A 26,558-nucleotide genomic window follows, 5' to 3' on the forward strand; every position below is an offset into this window, starting at 1 on the left:
CTTGCTGAAGATTTTAGGTAGATACTGCTTATTAGTTTATGGAAAGTTCCCTTTATTCCTACATTCTCCAGTGTTCTTAATAAGAATGGGTGTTGTATTTTGTCAAAAGCTTTTTCTGCGTCTATTGAGATAATCATGTGGTTTTTATTAGTTTTGTTGTTGATATGATCAATAATGCTAATAGTTTTCCTAATATTGAACCAGTCCTGCATTCCTGGTATGAATCTTACCTGATCATAATGTATTATTCTTGTGATAAGATGCTATATTCATTTTGCTAAAATCTTATTTAAAATTTTTGCATCTATATTCATTAGAGAAATTGATCTATAATTTTCTTTCTCTGTTTTGTCTCTTCCTGGTTTAGGTATCATAGAAAGAATTTGGGAGGACTCCACCTTCCCCAATTTTCAAAAATAGTCCATATAGTATTGGAATTAACTGTTCTTTAAATGTTTGATAGAATTCACTTGTAAATCTGTCTGGCCCTGTAGATTTTTTCCTAGGGAGTTCATTGATGGCTTGTTCAATTTCTCTTTCTGAGATGGGGTTGTTTAAGTATTCAATTTCCTCTTCTGTTAATCTGGGCAATTTGTATTTTTTAAAATACTCATCCATCTCATTTAGATTATCGAGTTTGTGGGCATAAAGTTGGGCAAAGTAATTTCTAATTATTGTTTTAATTTCCTCCTCATTGGAGGTGAGTTCACTCTTTTCGTTTTTGATATTAGTAATTTGATTTTCTTCTTTCTTTTTTTTAATCAAATTGACCAAAGGTTTATCAATTTTATTAGTTTCTTCATAAAACCAAGTATTGGTTTTATTTATTAATTCAATAGTTTTCTTAATTTCAATTTTATTAATCTCTCCTTTGGTTTTCAGTATTTCTAATTTGGTATTTACTTGGGGATTTTCAATTTGCTCTTTTTTTAGCTTTTTCAGCCACATGCCCAAGTCGTTGACCTCCTCTTTCTCTATTTTATTTATGTAGGCATTCAAAAATATAAGACTTCCCCTAACAACTGCTTTTGCAGTATCCCATAAGATTTGGTAGATTGTCTCATTATTCTCATTCTCTTGAATTAAGTTGTTGATTGTTTCTATGATTTCTTCTTTAACCCACTCCCTCTTTAGGATTAGATTATTTAGTTTCCAGCTCATTTTTGGTTTATCTTTCCATGGCCTTTTATTACATATAACTTGTATTGCATTATGATCTGAGAAGGATGCATTGATTACCTCTGCCTTTCTGCACTGGATTATGAGGTTTTTATGTCCTAGTACATGGTTAATTTTTGTAAATGTGCCATGTACCACTGAGGAAAAGGTATATTCCTTTCTATTTCCATTCAGTTTTCTCCAGAGATCTATCATATCTACCTTATCCAGAGTTTTATTTACCTCCTTAACCTCTTTCTTGTTTATTTTCAGGTTAGATTTATCAAGTTCAGAGAGGAAGAGGTTGAGGTCCCCCACTAGAATAGTTTTGTTGTCAATTTCTTCCTTCAATTCCCCCAACCTCTCCTCTAAGAATTTGGATGCTATACCACTTGGAGCATACATGTTTAGTAATGATATTGTTTCATGGTCTGTGGTGCCTTTTAGCAGGATATAGTTTCCATCCTTATCTCTTTTGCTTAGATCTGTTTCTGCTTTTGCTTTGTCTGAGATTAGGATCGCTACTCCTGCTTTTCTTACATCAGCTGAAGCATATTGTATTGTGCTCCAAACCTTTAACCTTTATTCTGTGTGTATCCCCTCATTTCAAATGTGTTTCTTATAAACACCATATTGTTGAATTATGACTTTTAATCCATTCTGCTATCCACCTCCATTTTATGGGAGAGTTCATTCCATTCACATGCACAGTTATGATTACAATCTGTGTATTTACCTCCATCCTCTTTCCCATCATTTGTGCTTTTAGCTCTCCCATCTCCCTTCCCCTCCTCAATAGTTTTCACTTTTCACCACCACCTCCTGAAGCCTTCCCTTCCTTCTTTTAGCTCCCCTCCCTTTTACTCTCCTTTACCCTTACTGCTTCTTCCCTCCCTTTTAGCTTACCTCCCTTTTCTTCCCCATTCCTCTCCTACTGCCTATAGAGCTAGTTAGGATTATATACTTAAGTTTATTGTTTCCTCCTTGAACCAAATCAGATGAGAGTACTTCTTAAATAGTGCTCATCTCCTTCCCCTCTTTCCCTCTACTATAATTTTGTACTTCTTCCTGTGATGAAATTTACCATTTTCTGCTTCCTCCTTTTCACACCTCCTGTTACAATCCCTTTGCATACATAAATCATATTTTTAACATGACATCATTTACTTTATACCCATTCCCTCTACGTATATCCCTTTTATGCATCATAATAGAGGCACAATTCTCAAGATTAACAGGTATCATCTTTCCTTATAGGGAGGTAAACAGTTGCCCAAATTGAGTAACAAGTTTTGTTTGTTTGTTTGTTTGTTTGTTTTTCCCCCCTGTTTACCTTTTTATGCCTCTCTTGAGACCTGCGTTTGAAGATTGAATTTTCTATTAAGTTCTGACGTTTTTGTCAGGAAGGTCTGGAAATGCATTAGTTCATTGAATGACCATCTCCTTGCCTGAAATGTTATGCTGAATTTTGCTGGGTAGTTGATCATTGGTTGTAGTCCCAACTCCTTTGCCTTACGGAATGTTGGATTCCAATTCCTTTGATCTTTTAATGTGGAAGGTGCAAGGACCTGTGTGATCCTGACTGTAACTCCTGGATATTTAAATGGTTTCTGTCTGGCTGCCTGTAGTATTTTCTCCTTCACTAGATAGTTCTGGAATTTGACAAGGATATTTCTTGGGGTTTTGAGTTTGGGATCCCTTTTGGGAGGTGAATGGTGGATTCTTTCAATGACTATTTTGCCCTCTGGATCTAGCACTTCTGGGCAGTTTTCCTTGATGATTTCCTGGAATATGTTGTCCAGACTCTTCTTTTCATTGTGGCTTTCTGGCAGGCCAATAATTCTTAAATTTTCTCTCCTGGATCTATTTTCCAGGAAATTGTTTTTTCAATTAGATATTTTACATTTTCTTCTATCTTTTCATTCTTTAGATTTTGTTTGACTGATTCTTGCTGTCTCATAGTCATTAGTTTCTACTTGCCCAATTCTAATCTTTATCAAATTGGTTTCTTCAGTTTACTTTTGCATCTCCTTTTCCATCTGTCCAATTTTTCCTTTTAAGGAGTTATTTTCTCGAGTTAATTTTTGTACTTCCTTTTCCATTTGTTCAGTTTTCCTTTTCAAAGAGATGTTCTCATCAGTGAATTCTTTTTTTATACTTTTAAAATCATTGGCCAGTTTTTCTTCTATTTCCTTCTTCAGCTGTTCCAGGAGAACTGTTTGTACATGCGAGCAGTTCATAGTCCCTTCTGAATTTTCAGATGGAAGGACGGTCTCTCTACTGATGTCTTTGGTATTTGTGTTTTAGTACTTGTCCCCATAGAAAGATTTTATGGTTTTTTCGCCCTTACTTTGCTTTTTCTTCTTCATGATGTTGATTGTGTCTTGTGGTTTCTGGTTCTTTCAGCTAGAAGCTGCAGAACTTGATGTTGTGCTGACTTGTGTGAAAAAACTAAGAGCAGGTTTTTGTTTTGTGTTTCCAGGATCAGCCCAGGGGTTAGCTTGTTAAGCATGGGGTAGGGGTGGTCTGGTCAAGGGAGATTGCCTCAGCTGAACTGAGACAAAGGCTAGCTCAGGGGATGGTGATCACAGCTGCCCTATTGTCTTTTGTTTCCCCTGGAGTGCTGAGGCATGCCTAGATCCTAGTGGGAGTTTCCTCCACCCTGGGGCCCCTTTCCTTCAAGTTTGCCTCCTCCATAGTAGGAGGAATCCCCCTTAACTATTTTCCTAGCCTCAGGTGTTATGAGACTATTTGCCCCCTCTGCTGTTCCAGCTGATCCAGGATTTTTCTGGGGAAATACTTTTTGGTTCTTTCAAGGTCATCAAAGGAGGAGGAGAGAGCATTTACTGATCCTGGCTCCCAGAAGTTCAAGTATGTGACTTACAGATGTTTAATCCTCAGGCTGAAAGTCTCAAGGGGTGCTGCACTGATATGTGGTGCTCAGTGGCTGTCACTCGCTCAGGTCTGGTGGTCTCTCACCCTGGGCTGGCTGTCCTCCTGTTCAGCTTGTTGCTGTCTCAGGTTTCCCAGGGCCCTACCGCTCCTCTGCGCTGGACATGCTGCGTTGTACACTGTGAGCTCACCCTTGCAGGACAGATCCTTCCTATTGACCTTCCAGTCTGTCCTGGGTTGTGAATCTGCCACAGTCTGTCTCCTATTGGATTCTGCACCTCCAAAATTTGGTCAGATTCTCTTTTTTAGAGGTATCTGAAGGAGTTTGTCTAAGAGCTTAGGTGAGTTGTTGCTCTCACTCTGCTATCTTGGCTCCATTCCCCCAACCCCCAACCTGCACCTTTATTATTGCTAAAAAAAAAAAAAATGTGTATTTCCCTCCATCACATTTTTAAAATACATTTTCCTCTGATTGCCCTCTCTTTTCACAGAAAATGGTAAGGAAAGCAAAGGAATGTGAGCAACACTTGTGATTTCTAATTGAAGTGATCTAACTTGACTTTACTAAAATGTTTTCTTCTACACCCAATGAAGGGTACATATACTATCTTTCCTTCTAAATCCTTCCTTTATGATTTACCCTCTGAAACTGACATTTATTTTGCTAGTTATTATTTCTTCCCCAACTTTATCTTCCGTCTTAAACCCTTCTCTCTCTACTCTTTCTAATCTCCCAGTTTTCCCATCGGATTTAATGTATTAATATGCCAAAATTGTGTGTGTGTGTGTGTGTGTGTGTGTGTGTGTGTATATGTTCAACCCTCCTTTGTCTGTTCAAAGGAGAAAAGTTTACATAGGCCATTCTCCACTTTCATACCTTTCCTTCATTTATTTTTATTTTTGTTTTTTTTTTAATTAATTTATTTAACTTTTAACATTCATTTTCACAAAATTTTGGGTTCCAAATTTTCTCCCCATTTGTCCCTCCCCCCACCTCAAAACACCAAGCATTCTAATTGCCCCTATCACCAATCTGCCCTCTCTTCTGTCATCCCTCCCTTCCCTTGTCCCCATCTTCTCTTTTGTCCTGTAGGGCCAGATAACTTTCTATACTCCTGTACCTGTATTTCTTATTTCCTAGTAACAAGAACAGTACTCAACAGTTGTTCCAAAAACTTTGAGTTCCAGCTTCTCTTCATACCTCCCTCCCCACCCATTCCCTTTGGAAAACAAGCAATTCAATTAGGCCATATCTATGTAGTTTTGCAAATGACTTCCATAATAGTTGTGTTGTGTAAGACTAACTGTATTTCCCTCCATCCTATCCTGCCCCCCATTGCTTCTATTCTCTCTTTGGATCCTGTCCCTCCCCAAGAGTGCTGACTTCAAATTGCTTCCTCCTCCCATTGCCCTCCCTTCCATCCTCCCTCCCACCCTGCTTTTCCCCTTCTCCCCCACTTTCCTGTATTGTAAGATAGGTTTTCATACCAAAATGAGTGTGCATTTTATTCCTTCCTTTAGTGGAATGTAATGAGAGTAAACTTCATGTTTTTCTTTCACCTCCCTTCTTTTTCCCTCCACTAAAAAGTCTTTTGTTTGCCTCTTTTTATGAGATAATTTGCCCCATTCCATTTCTCCCTTTCTCCTCTCAATATATTTCTCTCTCACTGCTTAATTTCATTTTTTAAAGATATGATCCTATCCTATTCAATTCACTCTGTGCTCTGTCTCTGTGTGTGTGCGTGTGTGTGTGTGCGTGTGTGTGTGTAATCCCACCCACTACCCAGATACTGAAAAGTTTCAAAAGTTACAAATATTGTCTTTCCATGAAGGAATGTAAACAGTTCAACTTTAGTAAGTCCCTTATGACTTCTCTTTGCTGTTTACCTTTTCATGCTTCTCTTCATTCTTGTGTTTGAAAGCCAAATTTTCTTTTCAGCTCTGGTCTTTTCATCAAGAATGCTTGAAAGTCCCCAATTTCATTGAAAGACCATTTTTTCCCCTGAAGTATTATTCTCAGTTTTCCTGGGTAGGTGATTTTCGGTTTTAGTCCTAGTTCCTTTGACTTCTGGAATATCCTATTCCATGCCCTTCGATCCTTTAACGTAGAAGCTGCTAGATCTTGTGTTATCCTGACTGTATTTCCACAGTACTTGAATTGTTTCTTTCTAGCTGTTTGCAGTATTTTCTCCTTGACCAGGGAACTCTGGAATTTGGCCACAATGTTCCTAGGAGTTTCTCTTTCTGGATCTCTTTCAGGCGGTGATCAGTGGATACCTTGAATACTTCTTTTGCCCTCTGGTTCTAGAATATCAGGGCAATTTTTCTGGATAATTTCATGAAAGATGATGTCTAGGCTCTTTTTTTGATCATGGCTTTCAGGTAGTTCCATAGCTTTTAAATTGTCTCTCCTGGATCCATTTTCCAGGTCAGTTGTTTTTCCCATGAGATATTTCACATTATCTTCCATTTTTTAATTCTTTTGGTTTTGTTTTGTGATTTCTTGGTTTCTCATAAAGTCATTAGCCTCCATCTGTTCCATTCTAATTTTGAAAGAACTATTTTCTTCAGTGAGCTTTTGAACCTCCTTTTCCATTTGGTTAATTCTGCTTTTTAAAGCATTCTTTTTCTCACTGGCTTTTTGAACCTCTTTTGCCAATTGAGTTAGCCTATTTTTCAAGGTGTTATTTTCTTCAGCATTTTTTCGGGTCTCCTTTAGCAAGGTGGTGACCTGCTTTTCATGCTTTTCTTTCACCTCTCTCTTTTCTCTTCCCAGTTTTTCCTCCACGTCTCTAACTTGATTTTCAAAATCCTTTTTGAGCTCTTCCATGGCCTGAGCCCATGGTATATTTATTTTGTATGTTTGGGATACAGAAGCCTTGACTTTTGTGTCTTTCCCTGATGGTAAGCATTGTTCTTCCTCATCAGAAAGGAAGGGAGGAATTATCTGTTCACCAAGAAAGTAACCTTCTGTCGTCTTATTTTTTTCCCCCTTTTCTGGGCATTTTCCCAGCCAGTGACTTGACTTCTGAGTTTTCTTTCCACACCTACCATGCCTCCAGTTCCTCCCAGCCATCTCTTGGGGTCTGAGATTCAAATGCTGCTTCCCAGCCTCAGGACTTTGGTCGGGGGTGGGACTGCTATTCAGTGTGAGATTAAGTTCAGGTGCTCAGGTGGGGGCAGGGCTGCTTCATGGGGCTCAGTTCCCTCAGGGGGTTTATGTGGAGACCTTCAACAATGGATCCAGGCTCCTGCCTGCTTGGGGAGTCCCTGTCCGCTGTGGCCCCCCTCTGCTGCCTCCTGAGGGGGCCTGAGTTATGGGGACATCCCACTCCCCTCTTGATCAGCAAAAAGAGCCTCTCACCAACCCTTTTCACCTGTGGGTGGAGGGACCTGCAAGGCTGCTGGAGATTCTGTCCCTGAAGCCTGCTTGGATCTGCTCCTCTCAGTGCTGCGTGTCCAAGGCTCTGCTCCAGGTACGGTGCATGATGAACCTTTCTCGTCAGGTTTTCAGGTCTCTCTGGAACAGAAATCTCTTCCACTCCGTTGTTTTGTGGCTTCTGCTGCTCCAGAATTTGTTGGGAGTTCTTCTTTACAGATATTTTATGGGCTGTGGGTTCGGAGCTAGCATATGTGTGTCTTTCAACACCGCCATCTTGGCTCCTCCTCCCCTTTCCTTCATTTTTGAAACTAGGTCCAGATAAGTGGAAAAAATTAATCCCTTCAAGTAATCATATTAATCAGATTCATACTGCTATTTCCAATGGGATAGGACCAATTAGCATGTTTTACATAAGGATAACTTGAAATAGGGTAAATTTGAATGCATGACCACTTCAGAGAATTCATCATATCCACTAATCAAAACCTAGCTATATTCTCCTCCTGTACCCCAGCTATGAGAAAAACTCCCACTTCTTCTTCCCTAGTATAATCCTTTTTTCTTCCTTTTTCAAAGATTGTAAAAATAGCAAGCCCACTCCCAGTCCCTCTTTGTCTTATGTATTTACCTCTGTGATCCTTGGAGTCATCAGGATTCTAAGAGACACTTCTTTCTTTTCCTCCTGTTAAAATTAAAGATTCATCATCATCATCATTTACCCTTGTCTATTATTCAAATGTATTTAATTTTCTTACTTTTTCTTTACTCCTGTGTTTGCATTTAAGTTTCTACTTAGCTTTATTCTTGTCATGAAGAACAGTTGAAAGTTCTCTGTTCTATTAAGAGTTGTTTTTCCTCTATGGGATTTTATTTAGTCTAGAAAGGTGAGTTATTCTTCACTGTGAACTTTTACACTTTTCCTTTTGACATATTTCCAAATGTTTTCTTCCAATTATAGTAATAAGTGCCAGGATTTGTAAGACTTTGACCTTTTGGTTCCTTGATACTTAAACACTCTCTCTCTCTCTCTCTCTCTCTCTCTCTCTCTCTCTCTCTCTCAGCTGGAAATACTTTATTTTTTCCTTAGGAAGAAAGAAATGCTTTGGAGTTGGGTTGAAATATTTCTGGAAATTATCATATTTCTGGAATTTTCTTTTCTAGTTTCTTTTGGGGAGGGGTGTATGATTGAATTCTTTATATTTTCATTTTGTCTTCTTGTTCCAATAAGTCTGTTGCAAAATCCAGCAAGGTTTTCTACTTTATGTTATATAATATTTATTCTTCCAGTTCTTTCCTTTAGAGTTCTTTATAACTTGTTTTAATTCAGGTGTTTTTTTTTTTAAATATCATTTCTTCAGGAACTGTTTTAATATTTATAGTTAAATATTTTCTTTTTTTCCCCTCCAAGTCTCTACTTATATTTGTTGTGGAATCTCTTTATGGATTTATCTCTTGGGTGTCTTTGAACCCATTATTTTTTCTTCATAGAGTTTGTTTTCTTCTGTTCACTCATATTACTACACTTAGTTCCTTTTTTGATACATCGTGCTGTGTCCATGCTCCACTCTTGCTTTTGCAGTTTTCAATGGAGCTATTCAAGTTGTAATTGGAACTTATGTCAATTTCCTGGATTTCTACCACTGGATCCCACTTCTTCAGATCAATGGTCAACATTTCGGAACCCAGTGAGAACTCTGAAGATGGCTATCTCTGGTTAGAGTTTGCCATTGTCTTTTATCTCCTCTGAGGCAACCCTACATGGAGTGCTGTTAAGGGCTTACATAGTCGATATAATATCATTGGGTTTCAGCATATTTACTTGTAGTTGTGCTGGTTTTTCTGGCCAGATCTCTCTTCCTGGGCCCAAATTCTCAGACTGTCATTTTGTGTAGCCCTGAGCTGGATAAAAGGCCTTCCTGATGTTTTTCTTTCAATTTCTTGTCATTACTCAAATGAGTGCTCTTTTTAAATAATTGATGGAATAAAAATGGGAGAACCAGGAGCCTTTAGTAGCTTTCACTTAATCATTTTTAAATGGAAATGGTTGTACCATTAAGCTTTAAAATATTTATTTAAAAGAACCATACTCTCAATTTTACCTATCCCTCTAACAATACATTTTATTGATGCATTTTCTCCCATAATAAGCACCTTCCTTGAGAGAAATAAAAACAGTTAAGCAGATATATGCTATATATACCTGATAAATGAATGCACTATTCTTTCCTGGTTTGCCTTATCACTGTGCCATGAGAAAGGAAGTATATTTCATTGTCTGTTATATCGCATTTCCATTTTACTTTAGTTATCCAGAGTTGAACTTCCTTTTAATGATATTTTCATTTTTTATTGTCATGTATGTTCTTTTAGTCCTGTTCATTTTGTTCTGCATCTGTTCATGCATATCTTCCAACATTTCTCTGGATTCGTCATGTTTGTCACCTATTACTTGCACAATATTATTATATTTTATGCATATAACATCGTTTGTTTTTTTTCCAGCTATTCTCCGATCCATAGGTACCCAGTTTATTTTTAGTTATTTTTCTACCACAAAAACTGATGTTATTAATATGTTAGACTTTTATTTCTCTGTTAGTTTTCTTTGAAATATATATCTAAGAGTGAGATTTAGTAACTTTTATTGTATATTGTTCTTAGAGATTTCATCCATCCCTTTAATTCTAATTATCTATTGATGTTTGAATCAAAAATCTTTGCCTCCAAGCATAACTTTTCTTACAAGTTCCAATCCTACCTGTCAAACAATTTTTTGGACATTTCTACCTTGATATTTTACCTCAAACGTTACTGTCTAAAACTGATTTTCTCATGTTTCTCCACATACCAGCTGCTTCTCATACCTTCTGCTTTTCCTTTTCTACTAGCATTCTCTGAGTCTTTCAGGCTTGAAACGTAAGAGATCTTTAACTCCTCCCTCTCTATCACCTTGTTTGCAACACTGTCGGTCATCAATTTCTATTGATTTTTCCTTGACAAGTCTTTTGCAGATATCCCTTCTTTTCTAATTCCATCAGCACTATTTTAATTTAGGGTCTTATCTCATTTCCAAGGCATTTTAAGAGCCTCCAACTAATCTCCCTGCTTCCCTTCTCTCCCTTTCCAAAACATCTTATAACCTACTCCTAAATTAATTTCCCCAGCAAACTGTTTTGATTATTTTGCTTGCCTGCTCAAAAATCTTTGATAGTTCTTTATTTTTTATTGATTTAAGTTCAGTAGCTCCTTATACAGGTATTTAAAGACCTCCAAGTTATTTTCCAGTTCCATTGGTGCTGTCATATAAGAAACCTCCCCTCTACCCAAATTGGCTTGTGTTCCTATCCCAAACAAATATAAGCTTTTAACCTCTTTTATTTGTACTTTCATATTATCCATTGAATTATAAGCATTCTGGTATGTACTTTATCTTCTGTAATTGAATGTAAATTCCTTGAAAGAAGGTAATGAGTCTTATTCTTCTTGCTATCCCCTACCACATCTAAAGCTATTTATATTTGGTAAGCACTTATCTCAGCCCAAGAAACCATGCTCTTTCAAAATTTAGGAAAAGAAGCTATTTGATACACTTAAATAAGGATTTAATCACTTAATAGTAGAGAAGGATTACATAGGGATTCAATTCCATTAAGTAGTTATCCATAAGTTCCAAGATTTCCAACTCAGAGATATATTGCAACTTCAACGAGAAGGACTCTCTGCATCTGGGGCCAAAAATCAGAGATGAATCACAGCCTCCACTTTGTTGTCTGTACTATGATGATCTAATCAGTTCCCATAGTTTCAGCTATTGCTTCTATACAAATGATTCCAAATCCACTGTTCTGTACACTGCACCCTTCTGCTTTCTCAAATTACTTTGTAAATATGAATGTTCTGCCTTACCTTCTAATAAAACGTAGTCCTTTTTAAAACACTATGATGACTCTTCAAGACCTTGAATATAAAAATTCTGAAAATACTAATTCACCTAGAGCAAAAGATAATTTCATGCGGTCCTCATTAATGCAATACACCGCCCCCCCAACTTTTCTTTTGTTTTTCTATTGTTAGACAATACTCTTTCCAATAAGGGCAGAGATGAAGATAGGTATAAAGAAAAGAGAAATTGCCATGGAAATACTTTCTTAAGCCTTGTCTAGAATGTAAATGCACCCTTATTTTCAAATAAAAGAATTTTAAATGTGGAAAGAAAAATAGGTCTCTTCAAGCCCAAACCCAAACTTCCTATTTTACAAGTTTACAATATTCACTCTTATTGAGAAGTGAAGTCATTTGTTCAAATTTACATAGTGATATAATAGTAGAATTAGGAGTATGAAGAAAAGAATAGGCTTAAAAAAAAACCATTTTATTTGTTATCTTTAGTTTTTGCTCATTTGTGTTCTAGATATATTTTGTTGTTTGGTAGGAATCTGTTGAATCTAGGTTTCCCGATTCAGGTCAGTGCTTTTTCACTGTCCTTGCTTCCCATTGTAATTGCAACTCTCAGTAATGTAATATGCAAAGAAGAAAAGATGAAGTATTATTATTTCCATGAAAAAAAAAACTGGACAAAAATAGAGGTTGACATATTTTTTTTCCCCTGAAGTAACAACAGAAGTCCTGCAAAATAACATAAAGATGGGAAAGTATTATATTCTAATAGACCATAAAGTTGGCTTGAAGCTTAAAATTAAAAAAAGAAAAATTGGAAAAAACCCCCACAGCCAATAACTAAGATCATGTCAACTGGTTCCATTACTTCCTGCAAATAGAAGAAAGAGAAACAGTGACCGATATTATATTCTTGTGCTTAAATATAACTGCAGACAGCAACCACAGCCATAAAATTAAATAACATTTGTTCCATGGAAGGAAAACTATGGCAAATCTGGACAGCATGCTAAAAAACAGAGATATCACCTTGCTGACAAAGATTTGTATAGTCAGAGCTATGGCAGTGTATGACTGTGAGAGTTGGACTACAAATTAAGCTGAGAATCCCAGAATTAACACTTTTGAATTGTGGTACTGGATGAGCTTTTTGAATCCCTTGGAGACCAAAGAGATCAAATCAGTCAATCCTTAAAGAAATTAACTCAGACTGTCCACTGAAGTCAGATAATGAAGCTGAAGTTTAAATACTTTGACCACATAATGAGAAAACAGGAGTCATTGGAAAAGACCCTGATGTTGGGAAATATTGAAGGCAAAAGGAAAAGCACATGACAGAGGATGAGTTGGATATAATGTCATAAAAGCAAAGAACATGAGCTTAGAGATAGTGGAGAATCCTGGCATGTTATAATCTACGGAGTCAAAATTCATCAAATGGACTAAAAAACATCAAAAAATGGTGTGTGATTTAAATAGGAATATTGTATTAAGGTATTTTGTTCAAAATTTCAATGCCTAGGAAAATGTGAAAATAAAGACAATAAAATACGGCAACTGACACAAAGATCAGTGTGTTAACAAAACTAGTTTATGGATAATATATTTAACCACTATGAATTTTCCAGAAGATTGCCTAAGGGATAATGTGCCTAATACTAAGAAGATTTGCCTTTAAAAAGAAAATTAGAACAATTTGTTTTAAAAAAAATTGCCCAATATAGGAAGTGTTTCCCCTCCCTTGTTTCCCTTGGCCAGTGCATTTTTTACCAGCTGATTGTTTTACAATGTGGATTAAGTTTTGTTTTGTGTTTGTAATATGTATTATTAAAAAAAAAACTAATAAACCCCAAAACAAACAATATTTAAAACTTATGCCAAAAATTCTATTTTCTTGTAATGGAATGATGATAGTTGGTGCATTCTGACTTCTTTTTGTTCAGCTTTTTGTTTTTGTCTTTTTAATTCCTCCCTACTTTAAAGCTTTTAAGTTTGGTTATCATATTTTTTGTCTTGGCACATATCTTCTCAAGACAACTGGAGACAGAATAAGGTGATACATGGCTAAAGACTATTACTTTCAAATACAAAAACATATTTAACATCATGGATGAGCAGATAGGAAAATTATCATATTTTAAGCCTTATATGAGACTGATTTAAGGAGAGTTGACAAGTGACGTTTGAATGATTTAGTCTGGTGGAAGTAAAACCTTCCCTGTTCTTATCCTTGTGAACTGAGGATCTCCAGGTTGCCTGTTTTCCTGTCATGAAAAGTAATAGCACTTTTTAAACTGAGTCAGAGGCTTTCACTCGAAAAGTTACAATTGAACAATGATCCAAGGCAATTTTGAAGGAGTTGTGATGAAAAATGCTATCTACTTCCAGAAAGAGAACTGTTGAACTCTTAGTGCGAATTAAAGTATGTTTTTCCACTTTTTTCGTTGTTCTTGCTTTTTTTTTTTTGCAACATGATTAATATGGAAATATGCTTTGTATGACTTCACATGAATAATTGCCATCCTATAGCTTGCTTTATCAGTGTGTATGAGAGAAGCTGGAGAGAGGCAAAGAATTTGGAACTAGATTTTAAATGAATGTTAAAAATCAGTTTTAAAAGAAAAAGCTGTGACTGAAATACAAAATTGTGGTGCCAGTATCTTGAAAACTGCAATGGTGCTGATAATATCTGACATTGACATAATACTTTATGGTTTAGAAGATGTTTTACATTCATTATCTCATCTGATCCTGATGACATTTTGAATGTCATCCTTATTCCACTCTGTCCATCTTTGCTGGGTAAGAAACAACTACCATTTTTTTTTTCTGACCACTGTTTCACCCTATACGCTCTTCTCAAGTCAAAAATCCTTATCCAATTGTGACAAACATCTCATAGGAATAGACATTTATTGAAGCTACTGCTATGCTTTCTGTGCATTTTTAAGTACATTCAGATTAATTGTTCTTTGTCATAATCATTCTAGACATACCCACAAGGTTCATGGCTCAGAGCAACTTCTGTCACCATGTGGACCCAGTGAGTCAGTCAGGGTAGTTAGTGGTGAGATTGGTTAGAACCAGGAAAGGAGAAGCTCTGAGGACAGAGCAAAGCATAAATTTTCACCAGATCCAAAGCAAACATAACTATAAGGAAAGGAAATGAGGATGCAAACTAAGTTGGGTATAATGGTACATGTCTGTAATCCCAGCTACTGAGAAAGCTAAGGCTAGCAGTTCTCCTGAGTTTAGAAGCTCTGAGCTCTAGAGGGCTATGGTGATCCTAAATAAAGAATTAATATTAGGAGTCACAGGTAGTAGTGTGCCATTAGGTTGCCTAAAGAGGGGCCAAGCGGACCAGTTTTGAAGTATAAGAACTCAAAACTACCATGATGCTTGGTAAGGGAATTGGGCTAATGAGTAGCCCCCACACTGCCAGCATGTATAAGTTGGGGTGACCCAATCTTTAAAAAAAAAAAAGCAGGAACAATTAGGCAATTAGCAAAGTAAAGTTACAAGAAATTAGAGGGATCATAGAGCTTGATAGAAAAGATTCTAGAGGTCTGCTTTTCAAGTCTGTTTCACCTAAATATGGCTGATTCACAAGTAGGAGCAGCTAATGCTGACAAAATTACTGTACTTTTTTTGAACACTGGAAACATAAAGACTGTAGTACACTGTAACTTTAAAAAAAAAATCAATATTTATAGATCCAAATGAGTGATATCTACTCAGTGATGTTCTAGTACTTTTTAAACACCTTTTTTAGGATTACCATCAAAGCCATTGATACATTATCTGTCATATCCCCAGGTGTGGCAAATTTTCAGCCTTTCACTGTGTATTTGATTTTTGGGAACTAGTTAAAACTCATTCAGATCTAGGTCTTTTAGCTTAGATACATAATCATAATGTACATTTATTATTTAGAGTCCAAAGTGAGTGGTGATGAGCTAATCTTTCATATTTGTACAGACTCAGATGGCCATTTGAAAAGAGCAGTTCCAAAAATATTTTGAGCATGTAAGAATTCTTGAGTTATAGGCTCCTACAGTGGCTATTTTTAAGAGCAACACTAATTTGCATACATAAATTCAAGTATGTTTGTAAAAAAAAAAATGAGTTGTTTTAACTTTATAGTAACCTTATACTATGGAGGGAGAAAATAATTTAACCAGAAACACACAGAATGTGAATTCTCAATCTTGGGACACTGAGTTAGTTCATTATGTCACGTGACCTCTTGTTTAAAGTAATAAAATGTTTTATTCCATATTCCAGAGCAAATAAAAATAGCAAAATGAGATGTTTTCTTTTCTGGCAGGCATATTGTATTGCATGTTCAAATCTATTCCTCACAGTTGTTTGATTACTTCAGCTCTGCATTTATTCTGTGCATCTCAAAAGCATTACTTAATTTGACAAGTTCTTTGTTATTGTGCATAGAGGCTTCAGGAGGAGAATGGTAAAGTGTCATGTGACACATTCTGAAGCAACCTTACTTTTCCATCAAATTAGAATATAAATTGAAAATCTGAAAAACATGCAATGGAAAGCAAAAGTTACTGAAACCTGTTTGAGTAATTATTTCAAAGAATGTTGAACACTAATGAATGTCCTAGTATTAGCTGTAAATTTAGTGAAATGAATTTGACCTTCCCAACTCAACCCAATGATCTAATAGTTCTACATTTAACTTCATTTCTTCCTAATAGAAAAAAATAGCATTTCTTTATTTTTGGGGGGGGAATTGCATTAAACTAAGGGAAAGGCATGCAAATGCTTCTAAGTGTGGGTAATTATTTTTCTCTGAGAGAAAAAAATCTGTTTAGTAAATCAGTGTGTTTTAGAAGTACATGGAAAACATACAAACATATAAATAGATAAGCATTTAGAATTTAAACATGTAAGTGCATAAGGAAAATAAAAACATGAAGCTTTTATACATATAAGTTAGGTCATCATAAGCAAGTCATTTACCCTCTCTTAGCCTGAGTTACATCATTTATAGACAAAGATTATTCCTGTGCTTCCTAACAGTGTTACTTTGAGGAATATATTCTGTAAATCTACTATGTGGGACACATGAATATGAAATATTATTTTATGATTGGGCATTTGTAACTGAGTAGTTAGTCTTTGATAATCCAGGGAATAGGAGATAGGAACAACCATAGTAAGATTAAGAAAGGGGGAAAATAACAGAACCTTAATTGCACATCCTCTGAATGGTCAAAATAGTCTGGTCTCATTATGTCAAATTGGTCAGTTTGTTCAACCATCTGAAAAACTTTGTAGGATCATAGGATCATAGATTTAGAGCTGGCAAAGACATTAGAAGGTCATCTAATTTAACCCTGTCATTTTTAGAAATGCAGAAATTGAAACCCGGAGGTTAGCGATTTGTCCAAGGTCACCCAGATCAGTATGTGTCAGGACTGGGATTTGAGCCCAGACACTCCAACTCCAAGTGGAGTTTTTTCCACTTTATCCACAGGAAGCATGTATCTTTCATCTACATGGTGACTTCTTTTCAGCGGAAAACTGTGATAGTAATTTTATAAAATACCACTGTTAAAAGCACTAGTGTAGATTTTATTTTTTCTATTAGAAAACATTTCTTTTAAGTTATCTGTTCATTTATTTTTCATCTGGGCTCATAATTTCATTGATAGGGAATTCCCAGTAAGGAAACTCCCTCTATCAGAAGATGTCCTGTAATTTAGCTTTACAGTTACCTAGGGCATTGAGAGATTAAATGACTTGTCCAGGGCCACACAATAGGTATGTGTCAGACTTAGACTCAGGACTTCCTAACTCTGAGGCTGGGACTCTAACTACTATGTAATAATACTCATCTTTCAGATACTAATCAATATATTAGGAATTATCAGATTCAGCACTAGCTTAAGTTATTTGAGTGCTATATTCTTCACTCCAGGAATGGATGGATGCAAAGTATTTATTAAGTGCTTACGATATGCCAAACACTGGAGATAAAAATATAAAAACAAGAGCATTCTAGCCTCAAAGAGCTTTACTCATTAGGGAGAGACATTAGCTATAGATGAGTGATGCAACAAAAAAGATTGTTTTGATTTGGGAAGTCAAAAGGATAGTGGGAATCAATTGGTACAACCTTTCCAGAACAAGTAATAATGTTTTGATTACTATTTGGAGAACAAAAGCTGAAAAAGTAGAAATCTAGTACGTACTTGGAAATTAGGGTAGATGTCAGGAATATGACCAGGACAGATAATTGGATGGAATATAATGCATGGTGTGGGGTGTGAAATGGCTAGGCATAGGCATTTGCTCTGACTGAGTCACTGATCAGAGCAAAGTTTCCAAAGCTGAATGGATTAAGTAATCAACGAATAGTTTCTGAAGTTTCTCAGGAGTAATACAGTGGCCAGTGGCAAGGAGATGGCCAGGCTAAATGATAGGATGGGGTGGAAAACAAAGAGCTAACTACAGTTTTTTATAATCACCTGAATAACTTATGCTTATATTTTCTTGGACTTGCTATCTGGAATATAGTCCTTTAAGATATAGTGTTGAGGTAAGAAGGGGTATACCTTACAGATTAGTTAGTCTAATCCCATCATTTTACAAATGAAGAAACTGATGCCCCCAGAATTAAAATAAAATAGAGCTGGAATTTTAATTGAGAAATGAAAACAATCTAGTTAGCAAGTTGACTCAAAATCTAATGCTCTTTCTACCCTATCATTATACTGTGAAGGGGGCTTTTTCCATGGAAGGATTGGATCTGAATCATTCTTTCCTGTGCCAGCAAATTCAAATTTGTTACACTGGAATGCAGGTCTATATTTTCAAGTCAATTCACTTCACCAAATAGTTATCAAATGTCTATTTTGAGAGGCTCTGGGAATTTCAGCAATCTATTGGGTTTTGAGTGAATGTTGACTTAATATTTTTGTCATGCATGGGCTTTCGGATTCCCAGTAATGTCCATATAATACATAAATATGAAAGATTCCTATATATCACATCTTCTCAGTAAAAGATTACAACTCACCGATAAAATGTAAATGTCAAGTATATGTTAATTAGTAAATGAAAAGTCATTAAAATCTCTTTAGTTACTGTTACCAATTCAAATATGGATCAGCTTAGGAGCAATAAAAAAAGTAGAAAAGCAGAAGCTCTAGAAGTCAACTTTACAAGAGTTACTGACCCTAATTAACAGTAGAAATACCTGTTTCCTAACTGACTATATTTAGTAATTCTATCTGATCCTTCTCCCCATCCAACCCCCTTTTCTAAGAAAGAAAGTCAAAAAGTTAGAGTTCAGAATCATTTTCTTGCTCAAAGAAGTTTCCCTTTCAGATGTAGTGTAGATAGATCTGAGTAGGAGAATCTATTCTTTTATTGATCAGATTCTTACACTTTGAAGGAAAGGCATTTCTATCTAATGCATTTATATTTTTCTTTTTATGAATGCAGAAAGTATCTTTGTACTGAGTATTTTTTGTTTCCACTTGACTTCAGGATAGGTATTAAATGCTTCTATATTATCCATCTCCCTTTTTGCATTTCTGTTTCCCTTAAGAGAAAAGCCTTCAAGGTAGCTCCTTCCATGACCAAGGGGGACCCATCTATCTCCTTTATGGGGCATACATTCAAAAATACTAGTAGAAGAGCCAAAGAATACTATGGGAAAACTATCAACCAATTTAGCCATTTGAGATTCTTTGCTTTGTTCATTTTCACTTAAAAAAAACTTGTTGGGAGAGGAAGGGAAAGAGAATTAAAAAGGCAAAGCTGAAGGATTGTTCTCCAGAAAAAGCATCATGGTGGCAATTTGTGTCCAGGACTGTCAGCTTCTGGAAAAATGTCAAGAAAGACAACTTTTATCATAAGGCAAATTAGTTGTGAAAGCTAGTGTTAATTGGCAACCAAGGTGTTTCATTATGAAACAGATTTTTTAAACAGTCTGTAGTTAGTTACTAAGAAACCACAAACTAGAAGAAAATGCTTCAGTGCTATGGGTAGTTTTACCATCTCATCCTACTTGTGGCAAAAAAAAAAAAAGTAAAATTCAGCCCAGTTGCAAAACATTCGTGTGCCACCTAGAATCTATGCCTGTATCAGCTAGCCAGCTCTCTTTTTTAAATCAGTTTGAGCCTTAATGATCAGTTGATTCAATAATAAATGCCTTAAATCTGTCATATATTTTTTTATTTGCAATTTTTATATGTCCAAATTAGCCCTCGGGTTGGGCTTAGTTGAAGAAGGGTGATATTTGGAACCTAGAGCTCAAAGCAAACCTGAGAAAGCACGTGACTTGCAACCTTAGAAATTTGGATGAAGCAATGTGAAATGTGGCAATTTGTCTCTATATGTGAGTGCACCTGCTGATTCTTTCAAGGAAAGAAAAAACCATGAGGACTATATGTAGTACAGTCACACTGTTTATGAACCTATGTAATGATAAATAGTATGAGAAATGTTTCTATAGACATACAATACATAGGGACCCCCTGATGGTTTACATGCTTTGATTTTTTTTCCTATTCTAACAATTTTCTAGTTAGCTAAGAAAATTGATATGCTTAGCAATTATTACTTATTATTCTTTATCTTTTCTGGAATGAAACCAAGAAATATTTATTGTATTGGGCCACCAGTTTTATGGGGATCTATGGGGAAAAGATAACTTTTCTTCCTGGGTTTGGTTTAAGGAATTCTTTCTTCCAATCTGAAAATATTCCATTTTAAAGCATACTCTACGTTTAGTGGTCACAATCATTTGGAAGCATGAGTTATCGAGTCTAGGAATCTAGCATGACTTTTTTATTGTCATTCAAAATACAAGCAGGTCTTCTCCCTGCCTAGCGAAGACTCAAATGGGGTTTATAGTAGAAAATAATGAGTCCTTCTGCTGTAGCATGTCACAAGGGAAGATAGGACAATGCTGTAGCCTTGCTGACTGCTGTGCCCTACTTGCTGGGTAGCATGTACTCTCAGATGTCTGACAGCTCATGTGGGCCCACTAGAGACCTCTGTCATTCTGTTCTTCCTCTCTGCAGGCAATGGTTGAGACAGTTAACAACCTGCTCCAGCCACAGGCTTTGAATGCATGGCGAGACCTCACAACAAGTGATCAGCTGCGCGCAGCCACCATGTTACTTGACACTGTGGAGGAAAGTGCTTTTGTGTTGGCCGATAACCTTTTGAAGACAGACATAGTCAGGGAAAACACAAACAATATTCGTAAGTGATCCTCATTATCACAAAACGCCAGTTTCTCCCTCCTGCTGGGAAAGTAAGAAAAAAGATATCCCATAGGTTTGCCAACAGGTCCATTGGTTTTATGTGGTTGATTTTCTATAGTGGATAGTGATTGTTTATTACTGTTCATAGGAAAAAAAAAACTTGCACTTTCAGATAAAGAATCTTCAAGTCATTCTGAAACTGAACATGGAATAAGCTCATCTCAAGTGAAGAAACTTAATTATATTTTATAAATATGATATTCTGTAAGTCATTTCTTTTGTTTTAAGAATAGAAGTTTGGTTGGTTTTATATTAGATGGGACTTGGATATTTCTTTAAATTGATTCAAAACATAGATATTAACCTTAAAAAAGAAGCCAATAAAAATTATATAGATTTTGTTTGGTATTTTGCTCACAAAAAATAATTAACAACCTGAGATTTTTAATTGTTTATGGGGAGACAGATGACAATTTTATTTTAGGAAATTTAATGAAGTTGATTTTTAGCTTTTTCATTAAAAATATGAAATGAAAGTATGCCTTTCAACAAGACAGGCATAATTTACAGGTTTTTTTAAACTCATTTGTCAAACAGAAATATGTTTAGACTCTTTTCCTAGACAGTAGCAAAAAATGTAGTTTTGTTTCACTTTTCTTTCCAGAGTATGTTTTATCATTGATACTCATGAATTTTTGTTAATATTATATATTTGATATCGTAGACATCTATTGCTGTTCTAAAAATTATATTTGAGTATGAGTGAAGACAAGTACCTTTTAAATAAATAAAAACCATTGGAGAGTATGATAAATTATATATAAATTCTCATAATTCTTTTGCTTATATCTTAAAAGTATGTTAGAGATTTCAGCAAATGTTTCTTAAAGGTAATTTTAAAAATAATATTTCTCAGTATGTATTGAGCTTGTTCTGATGCTTTCCTTTTGTTAACAGAATTGGAAGTTGCAAGGCTGAGTACAGAAGGAAATTTAGAAGATCTAAAATTTCCAGAAAACATGGGCCATGGAAGTACTATTCAGCTTTCTGCAAACACCCTGAAACAAAATGGCCGAAATGGTGGGTTTGCTTTGTTTTTTTTAAAGATGTTTGGAATTAATTTTCTCATTGTCATGAATTAATTAATTTATTCCTTACTTATCCTTCCTCTATAAGTCTGACTTTTTTTCACCCTTACTTTTCCACTAGTCTCCAAAACTTAACTATTATCTCAGTCAAGCCTCTGTCCTATGAATGAAGTAAGTAAAAAAGGATTTATTAAGCACTTACTATGTACCAGGCACTATAAGTTCTGGAAACACAACTACAACTAAAGTGAGTTCTCAGTTACCTTAATATATTCTAGTCAAAGGAGACAATTCATATAAGACAGTGGTCATCAGGGAAGGGAATTTTGATTTGAGGTGTAAGAGAGATAGTGAATTGATCCATACAGCAACCAACTGACATAAACTTTCCTGAAACCATGGTAACATTGTTTTATTACTGTTCCAAGATCAGGAAGTAAAGTTAGGCTAACACTGTGGTAACAGAGAAGATGGCAACTGTATGGGATGTGAATCATGTCCTTGTTTGGGGGACAGCCTGATAAAATGGGCTCCATAGCTTTGCACTAACTTACTAACTAATCAGGACAGCTCAGTACCAAGGAAACAGACCCAGGGCTGAGTAGTAGATTAACTGCCTGAAGTCCTGGGTCATGTGTGAGTTTTGAAAATCCATTCTCAAAGAGAAAGATAAGACACAGCAGGGTAGATGGCAAGATGGCCATTTGAACACAGCCTGTTCCTTCCCATATCCCTGTACATCCTGCCCCAAGCCCTCTGCCTATTTGTCCTACCATTCTTTTCAAAATATCTTGGCTAAATTGAGATTTTTCAGTAGGAGAACCCATACTCTATCTCTGAATGAAATTAAAAATTAAAGCTCATTTTTCTCTCAAGAAAAATCATAACTTATAGATTTAGTACTAGAAAGGACTGCCTCATTTTACCAAAGAGGAAACTGAGACAGAGAGTTTAAGTGATTTGCCTGCAGCCACACAGCTAGTAAACGTAGAGGCAGTATTTGAACCCTCCAACTCCAAGAGCAAGGGAGTGAATTGAAGATGTGGTAATATGCCTCACGTATAGACAGGACTTCCATTCAACCACTTTGATTTTTGTTACTTTGTTGATTTAATACTGTCTAATACGCAGGTGGGAAAGATAAAAAAGGTGAAGAGCCAGCATACCTGGCTCTATATGGAGCAGTGCCCTGAATATGGAGGGACTTGATGATTGTTAAATTGAACTTTTTAATTTTTTAATGTCTTTACCTATTTATTGGACATATTCTACTCTAATGCATAGTGTGGTCTGTTTCACAACATTGGAAGTTTAATTCAACAAATCTTCAACATACGTTGTGTTATAAGAGAGGCAAGACTCTGTATTTCAAATTAATTATTTCAGATAGATTACTTGTCTCAGGCTCCATTACAAGTGCAAATATTATTCATTTTTTTCCCTAGATGCCAACATATACCATACATTTTTTTAAGCATTGCGTACCTGGAAATAGTTTATTTCTTAAATAGTGACTTATTGGGGAAGTAAAAATCATAACTATTTCCACATGCCTTATATTGCCAGTGAGGCAGGCAATGTAGTACAAACTGAAGTCTGTCCTGTAGCTGGATTTGGATCCAGAAGATTAATTTTCAAAGATCTTGTCTGTCAATTACTAACTCTGTGATACTGAGTAAATCATTTACCATCCCTACAACTCCTCCTCATACATAAAATGAGAAGATTGGACTAGATCACCTCTAAGGTGTCTTCTAGCTCTAATTCTTTGATCCTATGTTTGTAGATGACTTTGGACAGAATAATTTTAGTAGATGAAATGGGCATTAAGAAAGGAGTCATTGTCAATAAACCATTTTGTGATACTAGTTTATTTTTCCTTTATGTTAAGATATCTATTATCTTCCCTTGCACAGATTTCCCAAAGAGGTTTGGCAAAAGTGATTGTTAAAGGGAAAATTTGAAGAGAGTTTAGAAGGAAATAACTGAACTTTAAGAAATTGAAATCTTTTACAATTTGTTTTTAGTTGCAAAAATACTGATAAAATTAAAGATGATTGCAATATAATTAAACCAATTAGACCAAATAGATTAATCAACATTTGAACCCAACCTTTGATTCAGATTCGCATTTATTTTAGGAGAGATTAGAGTGGCTTTTGTCCTGTATAACAACTTGGGTCCTTATTTGTCCACGGAGAATGCCAGTATGAAGTTGGGAACGGAGGCCATGTCCACCAATCATTCTGTCATCGTCAATTCCCCTGTTATCACAGCAGCAATAAACAAAGAGTTCAGTAATAAAGTTTATTTGGCTGATCCAGTAGTGTTTACTGTTAAGCATATCAAGGTAAGATAATAGCCCATGCAAATTCATTTTGATTATCCAGTTTATTCACATTTTTAATTTCCTTTACAAAACTAATTTTAAAATTCAATTTGCTCTTTAAATTTATCTTATTCTATACTCTTTGACAAATTCAGTAGCTATGTATAATGCTGCTGCTCAATTTTTTTCTCTTAGAGTGTTTTGTTGGGGGGAGGATATGTTTCTTTTACATTGTGTATCAGAATATAAGTTGGGCTTTAATTTGACTAGTATTTTTTAAATAAAAAGCTAAAAATATGGAAAATCATATATAAAATTATTTTATCATAACTCTTATGAATATTATATGTGGTAGGACCTCAGAAAAAGAAGAAATTTCTCATGACCGTATGATATTAGTACCAAAGTTAATTGCTGAGAGCAATTAATTCTCTACACATAAAATGAGTGGACGTGGTACTAAGCCTTTAAATTTTGCTTGCATTTGTAATGAATCAGTAACATAGAACTAATCTGGTATTAGAAAAATAAATGATCCCATTTATCTTTTACTTATAACATGCCACTAAAGCCACTAAATTTTTATTTATTTATTATATACCACTAAAAAATAGTTCAAATGCAACTCTAGAATCCTTAGGGTAAAAAGTTGGATTTAGAATATATCCTCTTCATTTATATCACTTGTAAGTTATCTGCTTTGAAATTTTCTTCCTTATAGCAGTCTGAGGAAAATTTCAACCCTAACTGTTCTTTCTGGAGCTACTCCAAGCGCACAATGACAGGTTATTGGTCAACACAGGGCTGTCGCCTCCTGACAACAAATAAGACACATACTACATGCTCTTGTAATCACCTAACCAACTTTGCTGTACTGATGGCGCATGTGGAAGTTAAGGTAAGATAATAGGACTAGAGAGAACATGTAATGTCATCTAATCCAGTATATATTCAGAGACTTCATCTTAATCTCAATACAGAAGTATATACTATGCTTGATTTTGGTTTCCCAAAGAGAAATCAGGAATGTATAAGTATGTGATCCACTTTTTCCCACTATTATGTTAAGGAATTTCTTCCAGTTGTCTAATCACTTTCCTTCTGCTGATTCTTTGAATAGCCTTCTCTTATTTTCTTCATAATGGAACTGACCTCTTCATGAATTAGAAAACTGTGATTGAGGGAAACTGCATCCCTCTGTTTCTCAAGCATTTTGTTTTTCAGAATGCATAGTTTTATAAGCTTTATAAACTTTACCTGAAGAGGTTCTCCAGTTTTGTTGCTGTCTTCCCTAAACCATGCAATTGTATTTTTGTTTATCTAAAGGATCCTTAGATCCATAAGATAAAATAGTGGTATTTTAGGTTTCTGAATGAATACGACTATAGACCTTTGGGTAGAAATTATAGGTGGTAAAAGTATCTTGAATGCCATCATTATTTAATTTCTATAATTTTTACTTAGAATTTATGCAGTTTGATGAGTATTTTAAAAAGCAAGTTGCTTTTGTTCAGTGGAATTGTTTAATCATGTTAGTTATCAGTATTTTGTTCCTAATGATGAGATTAATTTTGCAGATGATCAGACTTGATCTTCTAATTTTACTGTTGCATCTGTATTCCTTTTCAAATAGATCATTCTTAAACTTCTAAACTAAAGTTTGATTTATTTTACTAGAATCAGCTATGAAACAAAATGGGGATGAAACAGTATCCATTAGTTAAGATTTTAGAGTGTTATCAAAGACTTTTTTTAAAGAACTTTTCCTTTTTAAATGAATTTTTATTGATATCTTTTCCTTATATCAATTATTATTCCATCTGGATATTTCTCAGTTATCAGAGTTGTCGTCATTTTCTTAGCATAATTCTAAATTATTTTCAGAATAGTTGTACCAGTTCACAGCTCCATAAATAATTTTAGTAACCATCTTTCCAAAATCCCTCATTTTGCTTATTTCTATCTTTTGTCATCTTTACCAGTTTTATGAGTTTTGTTTGTTTGATTTTCTTTCTCTTATTCATTGATTTGTAACATTTTAAATGGGATTGTAAATGTAACATTGTAAATGGGATTGTTAATAGTTTACAATTCTTTTTTGGAGACCTGTTTGTTCTTACCATCTATAGCTTTTAGTCTTAAAATTTTTTATTTGTTGCCTACAAATCTTGGATATCAGACCCCTATCGCAGATATTTGATTTTTTTTTAAAGTATTTTTTTTAGTTGATCATTTCTCTTTTTCTCCTGGATAAATTAATTTATTGTACAAATATTGTATAAAATTTCATTTTCTTGTAATCAAAATAATCTGTTTATCTTTTACAATTGACTCTTTCTTGTGGTTAAGAATATACTTTTTATTCATAGCTATTAAAGTCATATCTGCATCTCTACACAATTTTTTAGCATATAAGTTTTAAAATTCAGGTCATCCATCCATTTTGAATTTATTATGGAATTTGTTGTAAAATGTTTGTCAAAACCTCATTTCTGCCAGGAAATTTTTCATTTTCAAAAAGATAGTTCTTTCCTAGGTTATTAATATTGAGATAATACCAAACCGTG

General features: G+C 35.1%; 1 protein-coding gene across 8 annotated transcripts in view; it reads left to right on the forward strand.

Annotated features, from left to right (window-relative positions):
* ADGRL3 (adhesion G protein-coupled receptor L3) overlaps positions 1 to 26,558 on the forward strand; it is a 941,368-nt gene that overhangs the window by 774,111 nt on the left and 140,699 nt on the right. For all 8 annotated transcript variants that reach the window (XM_072620873.1, XM_072620870.1, XM_072620866.1 and 5 more), the window contains 4 exons: positions 20,389 to 20,572; positions 21,532 to 21,654; positions 23,804 to 24,012; positions 24,713 to 24,889. In XM_072620873.1, coding sequence (XP_072476974.1) covers positions 20,389 to 20,572; positions 21,532 to 21,654; positions 23,804 to 24,012; positions 24,713 to 24,889 — 693 coding nt within the window. The remainder of the gene's footprint in view (positions 1 to 20,388; positions 20,573 to 21,531; positions 21,655 to 23,803; positions 24,013 to 24,712; positions 24,890 to 26,558) is intronic.

This window comes from Notamacropus eugenii, chromosome 6 (genome assembly GCF_028372415.1).
Source record: "Notamacropus eugenii isolate mMacEug1 chromosome 6, mMacEug1.pri_v2, whole genome shotgun sequence".
NCBI lineage: Eukaryota > Metazoa > Chordata > Mammalia > Diprotodontia > Macropodidae > Notamacropus > Notamacropus eugenii.